The sequence below is a fragment of the Carya illinoinensis genome, chromosome 16 (genome assembly GCF_018687715.1).
Source record: "Carya illinoinensis cultivar Pawnee chromosome 16, C.illinoinensisPawnee_v1, whole genome shotgun sequence".
Lineage (NCBI taxonomy): Eukaryota > Viridiplantae > Streptophyta > Magnoliopsida > Fagales > Juglandaceae > Carya > Carya illinoinensis.
Genome location: NC_056767.1, coordinates 26,311,033 through 26,332,747, shown reverse-complemented (window position 1 = coordinate 26,332,747; position 21,715 = coordinate 26,311,033). Strand labels below are relative to the sequence as shown.

Sequence of the window (21,715 nt, the reverse complement as noted above, 5' to 3'; positions counted from 1 at the left end):
TATTTACCGACGATGACAAGGTGATGGCTAAGGCAATTGTAGAGGTACTCCCGAATACAACTCATAGGTTGTGCTTGTGGCACATCTTACAAAAGTTTCCTGAACACTTGGCCCATGTATACAACAAATTTCCGGACTTTCAAAAAAATTTTCGTGATTGCATCCACGAGACAATTACCACTGATGAGTTCGAGCAAGAATGGGCTTTGATTGTGATGAAGTATGAGTTAGGAGAGAATACTTGACTGCAAAATCTTTATAACTGATGGGATAAATGGGTACCGGCGTACTTGCATTTAAAATTTTGTGCCGGTATGTCAACAACTCAGAGGAGTGGAAGTATGAACAAATTTTTTTAAAGATTATGTTCGTTCAAACTGTAACAGCCCGCTAGAAATTCAATTGTGGAATTTCTATTAACTTTAAGAACCTCGTGAAAACCCCATAAGTTTTCACGAATCCATTAATCGTATAGGTTTTTGTCTAACTACATAGTTAGTGTTATTATTTACTATGGTATCAGAAATGTGTTTTTGATTATTGGAGATAGTTAGAAGTGTCAAAATGTATTATGGTTTGTGCCATTAGACTCGGAGGGCTATTTAAAGTCTTATGGCGCAATAACATTTTTTCATATTTTTTTGGACAAAACGTATGTTCAAAACTGTAGATATTATTGGATAAAAAAAATATCTTGAGGTAATTTTCATGAATATTATTGGGTAAAAATATTTTGAGTTGATTTTTATAGATATTATTAGATAAAAATATCTTAAGTTGATTTTTTTTAGATACTATTGGATAGAATATTATGAGATAATCTTTTATAGATATTTTGGGTAAGAGAAAACTACACTCAACTCTCAACTCCAGCCTCATCTCTTCCATATCTCATCCATAATTATCTCCAGCCACCTCTCCCCACGAAATTATCTTCATTTACACTTTCCATTGAAAGAATATCAAACACTCTCTCTCGGACAGCTTTTAGGAGGTATTTTGCACGCCAATTTCGAAGCTGTTGTAAGTGTTTTATCATAAAGTCTCCTTCATATAAGTTGTTCCTCTTTGAGTCTAGTTTCTGTAGATGTATTTTTCGTATCATTCCATGGTCATTTGGTCAGTTAAAAGTATTTTTAACCATGGAAAGGTCATTCTGGGCGTGAATCTGGAGAGTATGTTATAGTTTGGAGTTTTTGACCAAGCTAATGGATAGATATTGGTCCGAAATTTTTATGAAGTATTGTTAACATGTATATATGACTATTGGTTGAGGATTTTTGCATGATTAAAGGTTTTGATGAAAGATTTTCTTAGATTTAGAAACTTAGAAACTGGAAGAGGAAAAACAGTTTCTGTTTTGAGAAAGTTTAACTCCTTGGTGGTCTAAACCTATTCTAATGACTTTGATAATTTTATTGGAGGATCCTAAACATCTTATATACATGTTATATTATTATTTTGTAGATATTTGATGTTAGTTTCAAAGATATGAAATTTTATGCAAAGAGATATTCAGATAAGCCAAAGTGTGGATATTCTTGGCTAAATTTATGTTTTGATTAATTTCTAACCATGTGATCTTGAATTAGAAGCTTGTATATGTTTTAGGACATCTTTTTAAACCATGTAATGGTTTGGTTTGAAGATCATATAATTATAAGTCATAGATCAAGAGATTTATCAAAACTAGTTGAGGAAAAAGTTTATGTTTTTGGACTAAGTGTAAAACCAAAAACGCCAAATGTTATTTTGTGATTTTGGTGACTTTAGTTCGATGATTTAAAGCATGGTTGATGTTAGGATGATATTATTAATATGTTAGAAGTAAGATTTGATTTTTGAAATTCTTGGAGATGTTTTGATTTAAGGTCAAAACTTGTGATTCAAGTGCTTGAATCTTTTTACAAAAAAGTTTGGTGTTGATTATTAGCTTTTTCTAAATGGATGTTTTAAGTATGGTTTTGAACTTAGGATTGGAAGATGTTTGTTGCAAAATTTTGGTTTAAGCATGAGTTTTGAAGTTGGAAGGAATTACAACAAAAATAAAGGGAAATAGCCTATGGATGTTTCGACCATAGTGTGTTCTTCATAGTTGTGTTTTGTTTTAAATTTTTCTGAGTTGATATTTAAGTTTAGGACAAAATTTACATGAGGAATGTAAATTTTGGAAACTTTTGGAGTTAGTATGCAAAATCCTTAAGTTATGGGTAAAACGGTCATTTCCCACATGTAGAGAGTAAAATGAAAATTTTACTCTTTAAGTTAGTATTTTCCATATTTCAAATTATTAGTGATTTAGTTCTAACTTTTAGAATCACTAATTACAGTTCCTCGTGATCGCACTTGAAGTTTTATAAGAAACGCGGAGATCGAGGTAAGTTAGCTTTTAACTTACTAGCAGTCTACTGTGTATGTATGTTAAGTAAAAGAATTACAGTGTATGTATGTATGTTATCATATATGTCATGCCATGCTAAGTTATCATGTAATTGTCTATTATACATAATTTATTCTGTCATCAATTTTTATCTGTTACATAATATATTCTGTTATGTAATACTGTACATTACAAGTACGTCATGCTAAGTATGCCATCTATTACATGTATGTCAAGTCATGTAATATTCATTGTTGCAAGTATGTCATGTTAAATATGTTGTTTATTATATGTTATGCCATGTTACGAAATGTTTCTCTCTCAAGTTGGTCATGTATTTCAAGTTATGTTCAAGTCAACTTTATGTAGAATACATGGGGCCACAACAACTGTGGAGTATGTATTTAACTGCATTGAGTTTGTGTAGAATACATGGGGCCACAACAACTGTGGAGTATGTATTTACACGTAAAATACGTGGGGCCACAACAACTGTGGAGTATGTATTTTTCATGTTAAGTCAAGTTTGTGTAGAATACATGGGGCCACAACAGCTGTGGAGTATGTATTTTTAAATGTTAAGTCAAGTTTGTGTAGAATACATGGGGCCACAACAACTGTGGAGTATGTATTTAACTACAATTATGATGCGTAAAATACATGGGGCCACAACAACTGTGGAGTATGTATTTTTCATGTTAAGTCAAGTTTGTGTAGAATACATGGGGCCACAACAACTGTGGAGTATGTATTTTTAATGTTAAGTCAAGTTTGTGTAGAATACATGGGGCCACAACAACTGTGGAGTATGTATTTACACGTAGAATACATGGGGCCACAACAACTGTGGAGTATGTATTTTTCATGTTAATTCAAGTTTCAGAGCAAGTTCATGCTAAGTCAAGTTTCAGATCAAGTTCATGTCAAGTCAAGTTCAGTTCATGATTCAATTTAAGCTATGTCAATTATGCTATGTTGTACGCTAAGTTATGCTTTAATTACTTATGAATTTGATTATGCATTTATGCTTTTACTGTCATACATGCATCATTAGTCTGTATGGAAGTTTTTTGTTAACTTGCTGAGATTTGTAATCAAATCTCACTGTGGTAGTCCCAACTACCATTCCCCCCGAATGGTAGATCTTGTTACAGGACCTGAAGGAGGATCAGGAGCTGACCAACTAGACACAGTCGACTGAACGACGGTGCGTCGTTAATGTTAATATAGTAGTTAAATTACTACTTGTACGATGGAGTTGCATCTCCAGTACTATTGGATCATAACTATTTTGGAATAGTGCTGTGATCTTAGTTATTCAATGGATCTTTATGTATGAAGTATGTTTTAAGTATTGGGATATTTTCAGTTTGGTGCATAGTATTGTTAAAGAAAAAAATTATCCGCTGCGAATATTGCATAATGTTAGATGCATGTTAGGATTATTGCATCTTATATGTCATGAACGGGGACAGGTAACCTTGTGTTGCATGTCTCGACGTTTCAAATGTCCGTCCGATCCCAAACGGAATTTAGGGGCGTCACACAAACACTATGGTTAGTGACTTTGTGCATCAGTACGAAAAAGTTATAGATACACGTTACTTTAAAGAGAGAGAAAAGGATGTGCGGACAAAATCTACGAGGGCAATAATGAAGACACCTTTTAAAATTGAAGAAGAAGCAGCTGAGGTTTATACAAGAAAGTCGTTCATGATCTTTCAAGATGAGCTATTCAATTGTCTACGGTACCAAGCAAGAAAATTGAATGTAATCGATAAGGCCAAGACATATGGAGTGACAGCTCATAGTAAAGAAACATCTTTTTACCATGTGACATTGGAGGGTGATGAAGTACATACTACATGTACATGCCATATGTGGGAGTTTATGAGATTCTTTGTAGGCATATCTTGTGTATTTTTGGCAAGAAGACGAAGTTAAATGGATTGCCACAGCATTATGTTCTGGACAGATGGACTATCAATTCTAAGAATCAAATCATTCTTGACATACCATGTTTTGATGACCAATTGAGGCAAGGACAAGATGATCCTACGATGGTAAAAACAAGTCAATGTTACAACTTTATGACATTGTCGAACTTGCATCACAGTCAGCAGAAAAACACAAGCACTTCACACTTGCATTGGAGAAGGTTCACAAAGATTTGCTTGCAATAGAAGAGCATGTTGAATATTCACAAGCGGTGCCCACCAATGATGATCAAATTGAAAGAAGTCAAGTTCTATTGAACTTTTCACAAACGGTGCAAGATCCTCCACGGGTGCCCACGACAGGGCGTCCAAAATCTTTAAGGTCGAAGAACCTAAAAGAAACACAAATAACAAAGAAAAGACGTTGTAGCATTTGCAAGAATGAGGGACATGCTAAAAACAATTGTCCTTCAGTAAGGTATAATAACTTTGTAGTTATTTGTATTTTATCGATTTTTAAAATAAAGAAGCTAAACAAGTTTGTTGTTATTTATGTAGAGATTTGGGGCCAACAATTGACAACATATCGGAAGACCGTCAGGACATGCCACAACTTAACCAAGGCAGATAGGTGTGATCCATGGCAGATGAAGAAAGCTAGATGAAGAAAGCTATTGGAACCATCTTATTAATTGCGTAATAATATTTAATTGGAGAGCAGCAGAATTTTGTTAGTTTTGGAACCATATTATTATCATGTTGTTATCATTCCTCTTTAAAGATTGGAACCATATTGTTATCAGATTGTGCAAATTGAACTGCTTTAGGCATTGAACCGTATGGCCAATTGTTTTTTCAATATTGTATTTCTATTAGAAACATGCACTGGGAGAAATGGATACATTAGTTGAAACAAAATCCAGGTGAATATCGGGTCATATTCAATATCCAAGAACCATCCAATTTACATACCAAAATTTTACAATCCAGTAACACTTGAGACCCTTCACAACAAAAAGAAAAATACACTAATATATTTTAATCCAAACTAACTTCTTCAAAATACATTTATGGTCCAAGCCAACAAAAAATTATTACAAATGATACCACCCAATACATACACAATAGTATGCGTGCACATCTATTTTGCTTAACAAGTTTCTCCTTTTGCTTGTAAAGAACATTCTCTCGATCAACTAGTTTATCTTTCTTTTTCTGAACTTTATACTCGTGCAACAATACATCGTCCTCCATTTTTCGAACTGCAATCTCTCTTGTGTGAATTTTTCCCTCTACCAATTGAAGTATATCTGCCCATATCAAAAATTGGTACTGTGCTTCTCCCTGCAGTACAAAAAGAAATGGGCATGCCATTCAACTGAAGTGACTTGTCCAAGGATTTGTATGCAAGGAAGATAGAGAACCCAAAAGAAAAAAGGAAGAAAAAGAAAAGAAAGAGTAAATAAATCATAAAAGAAACGAAAGACTCTGGTAATAATTGAAGTTTATGGGCCCATGAGAGAGGATTAAAATGATGCATTATAGAGGACAAAACCAGATCATTAAAATTTATATATAAAATGCTAAAAAGTAATGGAACTAACATTAAATATTTCTCTAAAATCATACTTTTGGCAGGAGTTCAATATGTGGCAGCCTAATTTAGGTCTGCCTAATGATCTTCACCTTTGGTGATACTCTAGAATTATGATACTCTAGAATTAATGGTTTGGCCCATTTAACATATATGTAGGGGAAGTTAGGTAACAGTCATTGAACAATGTCTTAACAAAAAATTGTGTATATTGTAATGACAAAAAATTGGAAGCACATTCATGACAAAAATCAAGGTAATTCATGATAATGTAGTCTAGAAATTACCAAGTTTGTCATAAACATGCACCCATCTATATGCTACTATGTCAAATCGATAGTTTCATGATGAATATTTTCCAGTTTAAGAATAATTTTTCTTCTCAGAACTATTACCAAACACTTTCTGTGCCTTTCTTTTTCTGTGGCTTCTATCGTGTGATTTCGTTCTTCTTCACCAATTTACATTCCAAGCATATATGACTAACACTCAAACTCAAGGTCTCTAACACGACACCTCGGCAACCATAATACCATAATCATATGAAAATCTACTATCTGGTTTTAATAAATGGTGAAAGGGCATACTAGATAAGCGAAGGTTACTTCTTCTTCGGAGAGACTACGTCTTCTTCTGGGGTGGCTTCGTCTTTTTCAGTGGTGGCTACGTCTTCTTGTGCAGTGGCTGGTACAAATCTGAAATGTCGCGAATGGGTGCGAAGGGACTGTCCGGCGACGAGGAAGGGCCAATGTCGCGACGAGGAAGGGGCTGCGAGTTGTGACAGATCAGTGACTCTAGATCTGCGACGGGGTCGTGGCTGGGCAACGAGCAACGCGGAGTAATATTTCAGGGAGGGGGTGTCGCGCCGTTTGGGGGATGAGAAGGGAGGGATCGCGCAGTAGGGAATTGATTTTCCATGTGGTGCGGTGCTGGTTCACAAGAATTGTGATGGATGGTCTATGTGTCATGTAATAATTTACTGGCTGTTTTTTGAGGATCCTCAAAGGGACCGGCCCGTAGGAATTCTCATAAAAGCATGTTTGAATACTACAAATATTTTAAAATATATATAAATTGTAGTAAAAGTAGTGAAATATTATAAACTAAGATTTTTTAATGAGTTTGAAAAAAAAGAAAAAAAATTAAATTTAAAAATATATGAGAATAATTATATTTTCGAACGGCCTTAGTAATTAAAATGTTCAAAATAAGCCCATGCATCTTGCATAAGGAAAAAGTTGGTCTATCGCCTCACTTGTACCGCTACAGTGTATCGTTGAGTAATTTATTTTTTTACTTAATAATTAAAGAAGTGATTTTAAAAAATAATTAAAAAAATTTGAATATAATTATTGGATACATTTAAGAAAAAGTTTAGAATTTTAAGGTGTGAGAGTTCTATGCAAACTTTTTTGAAAAATAAAATTTATCAATAAAATATAATTTATTTTACGTGAATATTAAATTTATTTATTTATTTATTTTTCGAAGAGATTGCTGCGGAAATTAGATGGTATAAATCATTTTTCAGGGGTCAAGATTTTTAAAAATTTATAGCCATAGAAATTTGATTAAAAATTCGTGATCTTGGCATAGATTGATGTACCCGTCGACCAAACTGAAATTAACCGACTCAGATCGTGATTTTGTCCGAATAAAATCAGGTTTTGGATCGCTAAATTTCTGTCCATGGCTTCTCACTTTCACTTTCCATGGAAATTCGATTCTCAGCAATGGTGCACGCGAATGTGGCAAGGGACAGAGATAATAATCTGGTACATCAGGTCCACCGTCAGTATCGTACTCTCCCCATTAGTGACCGCACGACTCACCTCTGTATCGTAAGTGGCATAACTTTGACGGTGATCGACGCGATGTCCATCGAAACCGAAACTTCCGCCCGTACTGAGAAATTCAATTCGAGAAGACTCGCCAATTTTCCATAACTTCGCAGTTCGCAGAGATCGCGAGACAGAAGCCAACGACGCACAGAATGGACGCGGAAAAGATAGAAGAGCTGAAGGAATTTGTGAGCCAGTGCAAATCGAACCCTTCACTTCTCCACGATCCTTCTCTCGGCTTCTTCAAGTCCTATCTCCAAGGGTATTGTATTTCATATACCATGTGCTAGTGTTAATTTGCACTGTTAATTCTTTGTTCGATTCACCTGAGGTTTGTGTTTTTTCTTTTTGGTTCGGCGTTTGAAGCCTGGGAGCTCGGATTCCGGTACAAAAAACGGTGAGCACCAATTTTCCACAGCTTGTTTCTTTGTAGTATGAACATAAACATTCTATGAGTACTGTTAATGGGACTGTAGTAGAAGGATTAGGTAAATTTTGGTAGTGTACTTTTGATCAATCATGTGAGGGAAGTGATACTTTTCCAATCAATACAAGTAGGAAAACCATAGACTATAGTCTCTGGATGATTTTAATCCAAGCAATTGGATGTTCTGACTCGAGTCCATATTCCATGACAATCAATGGAAATAATTTAGCACTTCAAATTTTTTGTAGTTCATTTTGCTTGCTATTGTGAAATGCATGGTCTAATTATGAAAATATGTGCAGGAAAAGGGTGGTGATAAAATGCCAGACACTAAGGAACATTTTGATGCCAAAAATACATATAATTCAACTGAGGATGATGATGACATTGTTGAGTCTGATATTGAGTTGGATGTTACTGATGTTGTGGAGCCTGATGATGATACTCCACAAAAGGTGGGTGGCATAAAAGATTGGTGCGGATGTTTCCTCCTCTTATTTTTCCCTATTTTTCTTGCGGTTGTATACTCTCTCTAAACCTGTAGATTTGTGCATTATTAATGACAGATGGGAAACCCTTCAGTTGAAGTTACAGAAGAGAACCGGGAAGCTGCACAAGTAGCAAAATCAAAAGCTATGGATGCTATTTCTGAAGGCATGCCATTGTTTCTTATGACTGAAATTTTGAATTCAATGTTCTTTGCTTTTGTTTTGTGACCCTTTTTCTGTATATTTATGACATTTTATATTTCAGGTAAGCTGGATGAAGCCATAGATCATCTAACAGAAGCAATCGTGTTGAACCCAACTTCAGCAATATTATATTCAACTAGAGGTATTTTTTTTAAATGAAATTGGATTTACTCTGATTACCTCCTTTGCCGTATTTTTCCAGCCTCGTCTCATCATTGTTTCATTCTCTTGGAAACTTGACATTCATATTTTCAGCTAGTGTCTTTGTCAAATTGAGCAAACCGAATGCTGCAATCCGTGATGCTGATACAGCTTTGGAGGTTGGTTAATGACCCTTCTGATACGTCTCTGCATTTGTAGACTGCACAAGATGTTCCACTTAAAATTAGAAATGAACTAAAGATGCATCTGAGTTTGTAATTTACCATGTACAACATGGTAAGATGCCCTAAAGGCCTATGATTATTTTCTCTGAGGAGCCATACTTGTCTTTTCTAGATCAACCCTGACTCGGCAAAAGGATATAAAGTAAGAGGAATGGCAAGGGCCACGTTGGGCCAGTGGGAAGAGGCAGCAAAAGATCTGCATATAGCGTCAAATTTGGACTATGATGAGGAGATTGGTTTGGTTCTTAAAAAGGTAAAAAATGTCTTCATTTTATAGGAGAGGTCACCAACACAATTGTTGCTTGATAATTGATTTATCTTTTAGGTCGAACCAAATGCCCGACGAATTGAAGAGCATCGCAGAAAATACGAACGCTTGCGCAAAGACAAGGAACTTAAAAAGGGTGAACGTGAGAGGAAACGACAGCAAGCTCAAGCACAGGTAGTTGGTTTACTATCATTTTTTTTTTCCATTTAGATTTCCTTTTGCGTTTGTTAAAAGATATTAATGAGATACTCAAGAATTTCTGTAAGCAACATATGGTTGGCATGGGAAGAATGAATTATCAATTTTATTTTGAAATAAAACTTTACCATATCTGAAAATATTATATTGATGATTTCTTCTTTGGTGGAGTTGATGTGGGTTGTTAGGTCATCTATATCCTTCATCTTATTAATCAGGTTGATGGTGGACCTGGCTAACTCTATGATTAAGTGCACTGGCAATGTTGGTATCAATTAGATGACATGATTATGAATGAAGCCTTCACCAGGCCATGAATCAGAGGCGTAGTATCACAATTTGTTTTGTTTTTATTTTTTTAAAACTTTTTCGTGTTTCAAGGGGTTTAAAGAGATGGTTAGGGTTTGATGTTATCAAAAAAGAAAAAAAAAAAAAAAGAGATGGTTAGGGTTTGAGGTTGTCCTATCGACGTTAGGAGTCCCGGGGAATTGAACGATCGCTCCCCTGTTTATAGGCTTACTTGCTGAATGCATCCTATGCCAGAGATTGATAAGCTTGATTCTAAATCTTATTGCTCTCTTCAATTTGTTCAGGACCAAGATGCATTGTCTGCTTTAAAGGATGGTAAGCTATTCATTTTCTTTTCCGTTTAAACAAGTCTTCAAGTTTATGCAGGATTGAATACTTGACTGCTTTCCCTCAGCTTTTATGCATTCAATTGTCATATGAAGGCCCTGACAATGACAACAATTTTCTTAAAACTAGAATCTTATCCGAATTTTACTATTTGCTTTGGTTACAAGCACAAACTCCTCTCACCCACCCACCTGCAACAGGTCTGCGAAGTTTAACTAAGGTGATGTTTGCAACAAGGTTTTGAGAATTTTCTTAATCCAAAAATGTTTACACCAAAATAACCTCACAAATAATTTTCATCAAAACATCTTACCTTGATTTCAGGAGTGAACAAAACTAAAATAACATTTACAATTTTTTAAGAAAATAACATTTTAAAAAACTGAAAATTTTATTCCCGAACAGCAGACTCCATCACCTATTCAAACTCCAATAAAAATATCGCTAAAAAGCTTTCTAAATTCGAACATATTTTTAATGGGTACCTCCACTTTCACAAAATCCCATAAAAGCTCTGTAAAAGTTTTCTCAAAATTTCCAAAACTACATGCAACTAAACATCCCTCGAGAGCTTTATCGATAAGCTTGTGTACAGGGACATACAGTGCATGTCAATTGAGTTGGAGATAAGCTTGTGTACAGGGACATACAGTGCATGTCAATTGAGTTGGAGAAACTTGAGCAAAGCAAAATGCTTGAGCTTTATCAATAAACTTATGTTTACAGTGACTTACAGTGCATTAGTTTATCCATTTAATTGAGTTGGAGAAACGGGAGCAACTCAAAACACTTGGAAAAAGATGTTTGGAGGCCTCTGTCCTATTGAGCAACTGTATGGGGATAAATTTCATAATCTAAACTCGATATATGTGCATGGAGCTAAAGTTTTTGACTATATTATTTGGAGAGGTGTCTGATCCCCTTTGTTACCTCTGTCAGTACATCAAAACTGCCTGAGGCATGAAGTTATGTGATAATTTGTTTGGGCACTTTTTTCCTTTTGGCCATTGATATACAAAAAGATTAACATCTAATTTTGTGTTTCAGACAATTTTCTGTAGATTAACTTATCATGCTATTGATTTACAACAGGAGAAGTTATTGGTATTCACTCTGTAAGTGAACTGGAAAAAAAGACTGATGCTGCTTCAAAGACATCTCGCCTAGCAATCCTGTACTTCACTGCAACCTGGTGTGGTCCCTGCCGTTTCATTTCACCCCTTTACACAAGCTTAGCTGGGAAGTACCCAAAAGTTGTTTTCTTGAAAGTTGACATAGATGAGGCCAGGGATGTGGCTTCACGCTGGAATATTAGCAGTGTTCCGACCTTTTTTTTCATAAAAAATGGAAAGGAGGTGGACCAGGTTGTTGGGGCTGATAAAAATGCACTTGAAAAGAAGATTGCACAGCATGCAAGCAAGATGTGAGAGCCAAATTGATGAAATAAGGAAGCCAGTATTTCTTCTCTTGTCTTCTGAATACTGTGCCTTTTTCTATCATGTTGTTCATGAAAGATGTGTCTGATGATGGTACTGGTTTCTCGTAAATGACTTGCTGAATTGTGTTGCTTGGGTTTTAGCAATAAGAGATTAATTTAGGTTTTCGGTGACTACAATCCTGCTTTTCTATTCAAAAAGTGAGCACCTATAGTCTTCTTGTGCTTCATAAAATAAAGTAGCCAATAACCACAGGTATACCAGTGAAGATAGCTTTGAAAAGGTGACTCCACCATGGTCACAATAATAAGTAGTATTATTGATAAAATGAAAAGCTTAGGGAAGAGCAAATGTTCATGTATGCTAGCTATCTTATTTAATTTATGAGAAATACTCTAATCACAAAGTGATTATACAAAAGTAATCTCATAAATTGATGTGGTTTGTCAGATTGTAAAGTTATTTCTATTGTAAAGCAGATATGACGGATCATATGAAACTACATCATTTTGTGGGATTACTTTTGTGTAATCCTTTTGTAGTTATAACACTACTCTTATTTTATATATTCCAAGTAGCATATTTATGTTACCCAAGGTTAACATCCAAGATAATCTAATTTTCACAATGTTCTTTGTTTATATTTCACAGGAAAAAATGACAGAAAATTCGTGCTAATTGCTTTAGTGCCATTTAAATATCAATTTGTTTTTTATTTTTATTTTCTTCAACCCAAACAACATCATTTCAATAAATATTTTGCACTTCTCTCTAATAATCCGAGTTATAGAAATATTTTAACTGGTCAAAGTAAAAAGAATACAACAATATATTTGATAACATCTTCAACCTTCTATATATATTACATATAAATCTTTGAACTTCATAATCAAACATTTTACAAGACAGAAACTTGTATCGAGCATTACTCAAGATATATGTGATTCTTTGCATTTTCTAGTACCGTCTTTTTCCCTATTTAACTTTCATCCTCTTCAATCAAATTGGATTGTCCAATTCTAAAAAAGGATGGATACATCATTATTGGTCTAATTTTGAAACCCACCAATGAGAAACAAGTAACAAGCTTCGATTTGATGCATCTCCCATGTTTAGAAGAAAATTTTTGAAAGATGGAGTGCTATCAAATATGTTTAGAATCTTTAGATTATGCATTAGCCAGCTACTTTTGAATTCAGAGGCAAACATAAAATTAAGATAGTAGCGAATTCAAAGGGTAAACAAACTTCATTTTCTCTCATTCTTGGAATAAAATCTCAGAACCAAGTAGAAGAAGAAGCGGTAAAGAACTCCCAAAGCCAGCAAGATTGCTATGTCATACCAAATACCTCCCTCGGTAATATTCATCGAAAAATGAACATCTTCTCCGATCAACGTGCAATTGTTTCCCAGTTTTCCTTGTGCAAACAAGTATTCATGCAGCGAACTGTTTCGCACACTTCCCAAAGGACCTGGGGAAAGATCTTGGGGCAGGTCATTATAACAAGCATCTCCTTTGAATTCATTTGTTAGCAATGCGTCAAACGGGTATTTGATTGCAGAGATATAATGGAGCCATCTCCAGTATAAAGGTATCTGAGATTGCTTCAGAAAGAACCCACAAGTAAGGAAGAAGAGAGCTGTGGTTGCAATCACAACAGCATACCCAGTAATGTAGCTTGGAACAAGTGCACTAACAAGCATCACATAAGAATTAGTTGTAATGAGTGAGGCATAAAGGATTATCCAGAAGTGCAGGAGACCTCCTTTGAGAAAAAGGAAGAGTTTTGTGATGGCTGCAAAGGTAAAGCCTTGAACAGCAAAGAACGGAAGATACACAATGAGGGAGGAGATGACATAGGAAGAAGCGCGATATGCATTGTGGGAAGTCTCTCTGATGAAGATGAACCTTTCCTGGATGAAGGATGGGACAGCATCATTGGAGGAAAAGAAAACAAGACAAACTGCGAAGATGTAGAAGTTGAGAGCCGGTTGATGTCTTTGAAGGTAGGATGGTTGAGTTTTTGGAATAGGGAAGATAGAATGATTGCCATAACCGCCGACACAATTTCACGTGAGAGGAAGAGCTCTGGAGTGCGGATCACGTTGAGTGCTGTGCGCCATGAGAGCACTGCAACCTCACGTAGCCATGGGCTTGCATATTTGGGGCCATGGTGTACCTTTCCAAGCACTTCTTCCTCCTCAAATTCTTCATAAGAATTGGGTGCATAAGATTCCATGGACTGGCTAAAGACCACGGGAGTTCTAGAGGGGTTTTGTAGATCAGGTGTTGGATATTGGCTTGAAACTAGGCTTCTTGGGTGTCCGGCCTGGTGTTCTGGCCTGAGTCCATGATGGTGCACGGCGAGGGGTTCCCTTTACCCCATTGTAGAGCCAAACTGAAAAATCTTTGTAAAAATGAGAAGCTAAGCGAGAATTATAGACTCCACTCTGCATGTTCATTGGTGTATGTACAGTTCTCCTCTCAAGTGAGTTGTCGAAATTCTCATCATCATCAAAATACTTGGACTGTCCAGAATCAGGTTGAGGTGTCATAGGAGTCGCAGAAGAAGAGAATGCATGACTACGAAGGCTAAACTTGTGCTTAGGTGCAGAGCTACTTCTGTAAGGCGTGCGAGGAGTTTTTGGAATGGGGGTCCTGGCCATTAGATCAGGTTTGATATCATCTCGTTGATACTGCACTAAGGGGTCTAGCCCTACAGTTGATTCATCATACTCTTTGATCACATCTAGGAGATACTCAAGGCTGTTCTCACCTTCTGGAACTGGCCTTCCAAATCAAGACAAATGAGCAGGAAGGACAAGTGGGCTCCCCATATATATCAGTTTTCCTCTGTAATTACATGTGATATATGGCTGAATAAGCACCAAGTCAAGCAGAAAATTAAAATAATAAGAAAAAACAGATTAATAAGTCTTTTACTTGAAGTCCAATCCCTAATTTCAAATTCTTCAAGACTTTTGTTACTTACAAACTAGTTGGTGTGTAAATACACTAATGAATTGAGGTCCATTATAATTATGAAAAAATCAGAACTTTTTCATGAATTGTATGTTTATCAAGTTCCTAGTTATGCAGGATGCACAATATGGGTTTTTCCAATTGTAGTAGGTAGAGAGGGTGTAAAATGTTTGTCACATTTGTGTACCTTGCAAGGACAAGGATGCCATCCAGGAGCATTTGAATTCGATATGAAGGCTGGTGGACGGTCATGATTACTATGCTGCCACCTCTAGCTATCTCCTTTACCTTTTCTACCACATTGTATGCACTTGTAGAATCCAAACCCGAGGTGGGTTCATCAAGGAACAGGAGTGCTGGCTTATGGATTATGTCAATTCCTATAGAGACCCTCCGTCGTTCCCCTCCTGACCCCCCTCTTCTCCCTTCATCACCTATATATGTATGAGTTGCAGTCTGCACGTTCATAATATCATTGACGTTGCCTTGGAGAATGTTAAGATATAATTTAAATAATTATGTTTACCTTATCCCATCAGCTTGGGTTTTTAGAATAAGTGATGGTTTAACATGGTATCAAAGTAGTCCTGAGTTCGAACAGAACCTTGATTCTACAAATCTACACTTCAGTTTAAACTTTTCGGACAAGGGCCGGTGGTTTAACACACACACACACAGAGGGAGAGAGAGAGAGAGTTGTTTATACCTGCAAGCCAAGTTGATCAAGGAGCCTGTAGACTCTCGTTTTCTTTTCAGTCCTGGAAATGGAAGGAGGAAGCCTGACCTCGGCTGCAAACATGAATGTCTCAAGTACAGTCAACCTGGGAAAGAGTTGATCTTCTTGCATCACGTATGAAGAAATCATCTTCATGTAGCTTGTGCTAACCTGGATAATCAACCCATATATATTATTAAAAATAAAATAAAAGGTTCAAAAGTAGTATGAGAAATTGGTTGAAATGTTACTGGCTTTCCATCAATTCTGACAGATCCTTCAAGACTCCCTTGTGCAATCCGACCGGCCAAAGCATCGAGAAAAGTAGATTTTCCAGCACCACTAGGCCCCATGATGGCCATAATCTCACCTCCAATTGCCTGGCCAGAGATGTCACTAAGAAGATATGCTTCTTTCTTCACCATTTGACCATCCTTCCTCTGTTTCTTTATCACACTGTACGAGAGGTTTTTGAATTCAAGACCATGTCCTGGAACCAGCTTTCGGGTTCCAGGGGGAACAACATTTTTCCCAGAACTTATTTTGTCCGAGTCCATAAGGCTCCCAAGGCTTCTACTTGTGTCTGTTCTGCTAAAATTTGCCATTCTGTTGCAGCCTTTTGCCTCCTGTGGGCTTAAGTCAACTTCCTGTTTCAAGAAGCTTTTTTAAGCGTTGAGATTAAGGTGTGAAAGGGTATAAAAGGAGGAGCAGAGGTAGGGTATAAAAAATGGACAAGAAGGGACAAAATGTTAAAGATTAAAAATGAAAGAAATAAGACCATTGGAGGGTTGTGAATGTTTAAGAACACATAAAGGAAAGATATCAGGTATCAGACGGCAAGACAAATGGAGAAGTTTCTGCTGGGGCTATCTGTCTCTCTCACTCCCCTTTGGACTTGACACTAATCTGCTTTGATTTTTACGGAAGATGTTCTTGTTTGTTTCTTGTTCACTAGAGGCAATTTCCCTCTTTTGTTTACTTCTTTCAAGTCTGAAGGGCATAAAGCTCTAGACTCAGCAGAATGTTATAAAAAACTGCCAAGTTTCTTGAGTTTGAGTGCACTGTAAACAGCTTAGTTTTGTGTTTTTGTCGATCTCAAAGCAGATGGGTATCGAAATATTTTTATGATTTTGGTTTTCCTCGGTAAGTTTTCAAATTGATTGTGGGTTTAAGAGATTTCAATTCCCCGGGTTCACATCATATTTGGTATCAAATACTAACACTAACGCTGTTTATTGACACATCAAATACACCGCAAATGTAAAGACCTACCACATTAACTACAGTCAAAAAGAAAAATACTGATATTTTGAAATTATTTAAAAACAATAAATAGCCTATTTACACACCATAACTCTTTGATAAAATTAGGGAAATAAGACTATAAATGTCGAAGAAAGAGAACAAAAATATAAACCTTTCTCCTACCGATCTATTTCATTGAGTAGTATCATGACCACTAGCTAGGGGTGCATGTATGTGCTTAAAAACATAGTCAGTTTGTACTTTTTTTGGAAAAAAGATTTTCAGATTGAATTTCACTCAAAGGTCAGTTGTAATTTGGGATTTATAAGCAAATTCTATCAAAATCATCATCATTATATTCCTACCCTTACTCTTCAGTTCTTTGCAAATTGCATGCATGCATGTACTCAGGAGCAGAACTATGAAATTTCCTCCCCCAACACCAAAAAAAGAAAAAAAAAATTGTTTATGATTTTTCAGTAAGGCAAACTAAATTGATAAATAAATTCCCCCCTCCAGAAATAATTTTATAAATAATTGAATTTCATGATTTCATCCCTTGTCTACCATTAATTGTTGTCATTGTATAATAAAGAGAAGTGCTCTAACCACAAAGGAATTTCTTATTATGATGAGGATGACATTGCAGGCATCCATGCATTTATATAAGAGAAGTGCTACAACTATAAGGAGATTGTACAAAAGTAAATCCACAAACTGATGTGGTTTCCTGTGATATGTTAGATTTATTTTATAATAAAAATAAATTCATGATCTTATGTCTACATTAAACCATGCTAGATTGTGAATTTACTTTTATGAAATCTCTATATGATTGTAGTAGTTCTCTTATATAAATACATGGATGCATGCAATGTCATTCTCACCCTGATATGAATAACTTGACAAATTATGAAGGTAAAAGAAATTGTGGATGATATTTTCCAAGAAAGTTCAAAAGATAGCTTGATAATTGTTTTTTAAAAGAAAATAGTTTGATAATTAGTCAAAACGATTTTGTCATGCTGACATGATCGAGGATTCAGGTTGTCATGATTATAATGTTAGCCCCAGTAACTTGATCAAACAACAAAAGAAAAAACAGAATCAGGACAAGATTGACCTTCAAACCCCATTACCTACAAATGTACGTACATTTGCAAAGAATCCTTTGGATGTATGACTACTTAGCTTTGTAATTGGAGAATTGCCCACAAGAAATGCCTCTGGGTTTTGAGGACAGCTTCCTCAAATCCAACGTAACAAAACCCTACGCAAATACCCATGCATGCAATTATTTATGTAAATTAAATAAGCCAGCAATATGCGAACATGTGTTCGATCTGGAGAACCTCGCCGGCACTCCTAGAGAGATCAGACGCATCTCCTTGGGAGTATTCTCCATGTCCTTTCTCAAATTTATTTGGTCTTGTTTTCTATAATTTGGACACATGATAATGAAAACAAGGATTGGAAGCTACAAATAGATCAGGATATGCTAGCAGGAACTACTCAGGTTCATATCGATCAAGCAGTATCAATGAATGTCTGTTTCCATGTAGCAGCTAAAGGTGAGGCATGAGGCAAATATACACCCTTCTTTTTGCATGCATATCCAAACAAGTTGAGGCACAAACCCAAGGTGTTGGCGTGGTTCAATCTTACCATAACGTCAATGGCTGATCACTTGACTCTCTGGTCTGATTGAGCCGCGCCAATATCGCGTGCCTTCTACTCTTATTTGGTGTTTTAATTTGTTTTCTAAACTAATCGTGCAGGCTGAGATCAGGAGCTTTAAGCTACAAGATGCTGATGATGAATATGATGGTGGTACTGGTGGTGGTGGCAGTCAAAACTCGTAGTTTGCTTTGCTACAATTGACTGATTTCGATCAGCCAATTAAAGCATGTAATGCTTGAGGTATGGATGGCGGGTCACTACGAAATGTATCGACAACATGGAAGATTTTCATAAATGAATTGCTATTTGATAGTCTATAGGTACTTTTATAAATTAATTAACCTAAACAGAAACAATTACACAATAAAATATGCTTAATCATGTGAAACTTGGCAATCTAGATAATGCATGTGATCCTATGTTCTCCACTAAGCTGCAAAGAAGACTGGATTGGCGAAATAAAAAATTCAGTCTTTTCAAAAAAGAAGGACCAAACTTTGCCAGATAATGAGCAAAAGAAATCCCCCCTCTGTATGTCTTAAAGAGTGATATGAGTAGAGGAATGAAGAAAAAGAATGTCATATCCAAACAGTCTGATGAGGTAAAATGTAATTTTAGAGGGGATAGAGTAAGATATGAATTCAGAGAGCTCAGGGCTCAGTCAACCAACTTGTGAGCTATGGAGTTTGCTGAGTGAGAAATCTTCTGAGCTGTCTGGAAAGAGAAGAAAATTAGGATTACTTAGATGTCTGAGATTATAGAACAGACCCCCCCAATCTCCATGGGTCAAAGGATGTTGTAGAATGGAGATGATATGACTCTTTCTCTATGACAATTTCCTCTGGTTTCAACAACCATACACGTGAAATCTTGAGACCATAATCACTCAAACAAACACACAAATTGATAGGATGCTTTTGTCAAGAAAGAATCATCAAGTTGTGAACTATGCTACACAAGGGAGTTTTTTAGGCCCTGTAGATGTATCTCAGTATCTGGTCAAATATTACAGAATGGATTGTTTGATATCTTACCTGAAATGTCTAATTCAAAGCTTGACCAGATTTGTTAAATCCACCTTCAGTTTTTGGCATTGTATTTCTCTATATGTAGGTTTCATCGTTCATGGTAATTTTTGTACCCGCATTTGATTGATAGAATCCTGTTAGAGGGACTCATTTTTATTGGCATTTACGAAATAATTGTGGGAACACTGGTAAGGTTTTGTTGGGTAGATTGAGTCCTGAACAGGGAGTTTTTTTCAAGAATCAGTATTTTGCACCAAAGAAAATTGCAGCAGGGCTCTAATATCTTCAAGGAGTTTCAAAAATTTATCTTCTTCTGCAAATCAAATGTTGTTCGTGTGTATTTTAAATGTTTTAAAAAGTAAGTCTTGGCTGCTTATGGTGTTGTGCTACGGTCCCCTTTCATATCACAATATGTTGGATATATTCTCCAGCGTCCAGTTGCCAATTTTGGTCAACAGTGGATGGGTTCCTTGTAGGTGGAAAGACAGGTCGTTGGAAGATCTGCAATCCAGCCAGCAGCCTTTGAATATGGAACTTCACTCTGTCCAAGATAGAGAAAACGCTCTTGGTGGATGTTTGGTCCAAGAAACGTAAAAACGTTGAGGTTTGACATCGTTTGGTCCCTTGGTTGATATGGAAGATGCGACCTTAGATTCTTAGCGTCTTGCAACTTGCAGGTCAACATCCCTACTGTTAATTCTAAGAGTAATGCTACATATAGTCGTAGAGGGCATAAGTACCGTGTAGTTACTTTAAAAAAGAGTGGAGTCTATTATTAAACTTTATTTATTTATTTTTTTTATGTGAGTCCCGTATGTATTCATTTTTTTTAAAGTGATTGTACAATCCCTGCACATTTACAACAGCAACTATCATTTCTCTAATTCTAAGGAGTGAGAAGCCTAGTATATTTGTTCCAGCAAATGATCAAAGCTCTTGTCAGTGGTTCTATGTAGATATTCCTGCAATTGCTCGTCCTGCTGGATTTCCTGAGAATACCAAATACATTGAAGACATAAATGAAAACTTTAATCCGATTAACCCTTACCCTATTCCGGAGAATGTCAATTCCTTGATTTGCAGTTCAGTCATTCCACAGGACCATCTCAATTATACATTGACATGGTAAGTTTTTTCGTCTTTTGGTATTCGATTTTTTGCATGTACATGCAATCCCTACAAGAGTGACGGGTTTGATATGACTTCGCTATTGATTGTGTATATCTATGCGTTGATTTATATTATTCCTGATTGTTCCAAGATTGATAGAAGGTGTGGTGAGAGTAAAAGGATCGTTATGTGAGTAATGTTATCGATAATATAGTGGTACCAATCAAAAAGAAAATATAGTGGTTTCTAAATAATGAATGTAATGAAAAATGAGAAGATGTTCTGGGACCTTAAGCTTTTAACCGTTTATGGATGCAATGAAAAATGAGTAAGGTTGAACCAAACTTAATTCATCTTGAACCAATAATTGATGAGATCTACTATTTTTTTAATTTCTCATAAAAAAGTTAAATTTATCTTGAACTACTTCATATATTTCAATCTAAAATATTAAACTCATCTAATTTAAAAAAGTTAAACTCATCTCAATAAAATTCACAAAATATTATTATTTACAACTCAAATCAACATCGAAACGTATCCTAAAGCTTTGCTAGTTGAATAATGGATGAAGTAGATTGAACAACCTTCTTTACATCAGAGAGTGGGAAAAGAAAAGCCTGATTTGGATAGTGAGTTGAGATAATTTGTAAATAATAGTAAGATATTTGAGTTGAGATGAGTTAGAAAGTACTTAGGTTAAAATGTTTTATTGAGTTTTTAAAAGAGAAAAAAAATTGGTTAAAAATATTAAGAATATTACTTTTTTAATATTATGTTTGTTTTGAGTGAAAAAATTGAATTATTTTCTGTATTTTAATTATAAGTTTAAAAAAATTATAATAATTATATTAGAAAGTATTTGTATTTATAATATTTAAATATTGAGATGAAATTAAATAAGACCAAAATATCTCTCTATCCAAATAAGTCCTAAAAGTTTAAAACAAATAAATCCTTTGGGACTGTGAGTTAGAAGTACAAAAGCTCCTTGCAAGATTGGTCATGGTCATTGATTTCTACAATTAATTGAATATGCCGGAATTAACCTCCGAACATCACATCAAAGTATTTAACAATGCAGTCATATGTTCGTACTGCCACCATTACTTTCACATGAACAACCCATAATTATAGAACCAAACATCTCGTATACTTG

The 21,715-nt window shown here is 35.6% G+C and overlaps 2 protein-coding genes across 2 annotated transcripts; one reads left to right on the top strand and one right to left on the bottom strand.

The window, feature by feature from the left end:
- The first annotated feature begins 7,646 nt into the window (after positions 1–7,646).
- On the top strand, positions 7,647–11,974 carry LOC122299461 (TPR repeat-containing thioredoxin TDX). The gene is made up of 10 exons (XM_043109775.1): positions 7,647–8,014; positions 8,119–8,149; positions 8,482–8,634; positions 8,746–8,833; positions 8,933–9,013; positions 9,127–9,191; positions 9,370–9,510; positions 9,583–9,699; positions 10,317–10,347; positions 11,452–11,974. Exons 1-10 carry the CDS (start codon positions 7,905–7,907, stop codon positions 11,784–11,786), a joined length of 1,152 nt encoding a protein of 383 aa, XP_042965709.1. The 5' UTR covers positions 7,647–7,904; the 3' UTR covers positions 11,787–11,974.
- A 632-nt stretch (positions 11,975–12,606) lies between these two features.
- On the bottom strand, positions 12,607–16,526 carry LOC122299460 (ABC transporter G family member STR-like). Its single transcript, XM_043109774.1, is given in 6 exon segments — positions 12,607–13,783; positions 13,786–14,114; positions 14,116–14,649; positions 14,966–15,234; positions 15,485–15,664; positions 15,745–16,526. Coding segments are annotated over 6 exon segments (2,406 nt in total). The 5' UTR covers positions 16,099–16,526; the 3' UTR covers positions 12,607–13,043.
- Between the last annotated feature and the right edge of the window lie 5,189 nt (positions 16,527–21,715).

Bases quoted from the DNA above. Each gene is read 5' to 3' on its own strand.
- LOC122299461 (XM_043109775.1), top strand. From the start codon at position 7,905: ATGGACGCGGAAAAGATAGAAGAGCTGAAGGAATTTGTGAGCCAGTGC. The intron at 8,150-8,481 runs GTGAGCACCAAT...AAATATGTGCAG, and splicing joins GGATTCCGGTACAAAAAACG to GAAAAGGGTGGTGATAAAAT. The intron at 9,511-9,582 runs GTAAAAAATGTC...TTTATCTTTTAG, and splicing joins TTGGTTTGGTTCTTAAAAAG to GTCGAACCAAATGCCCGACG.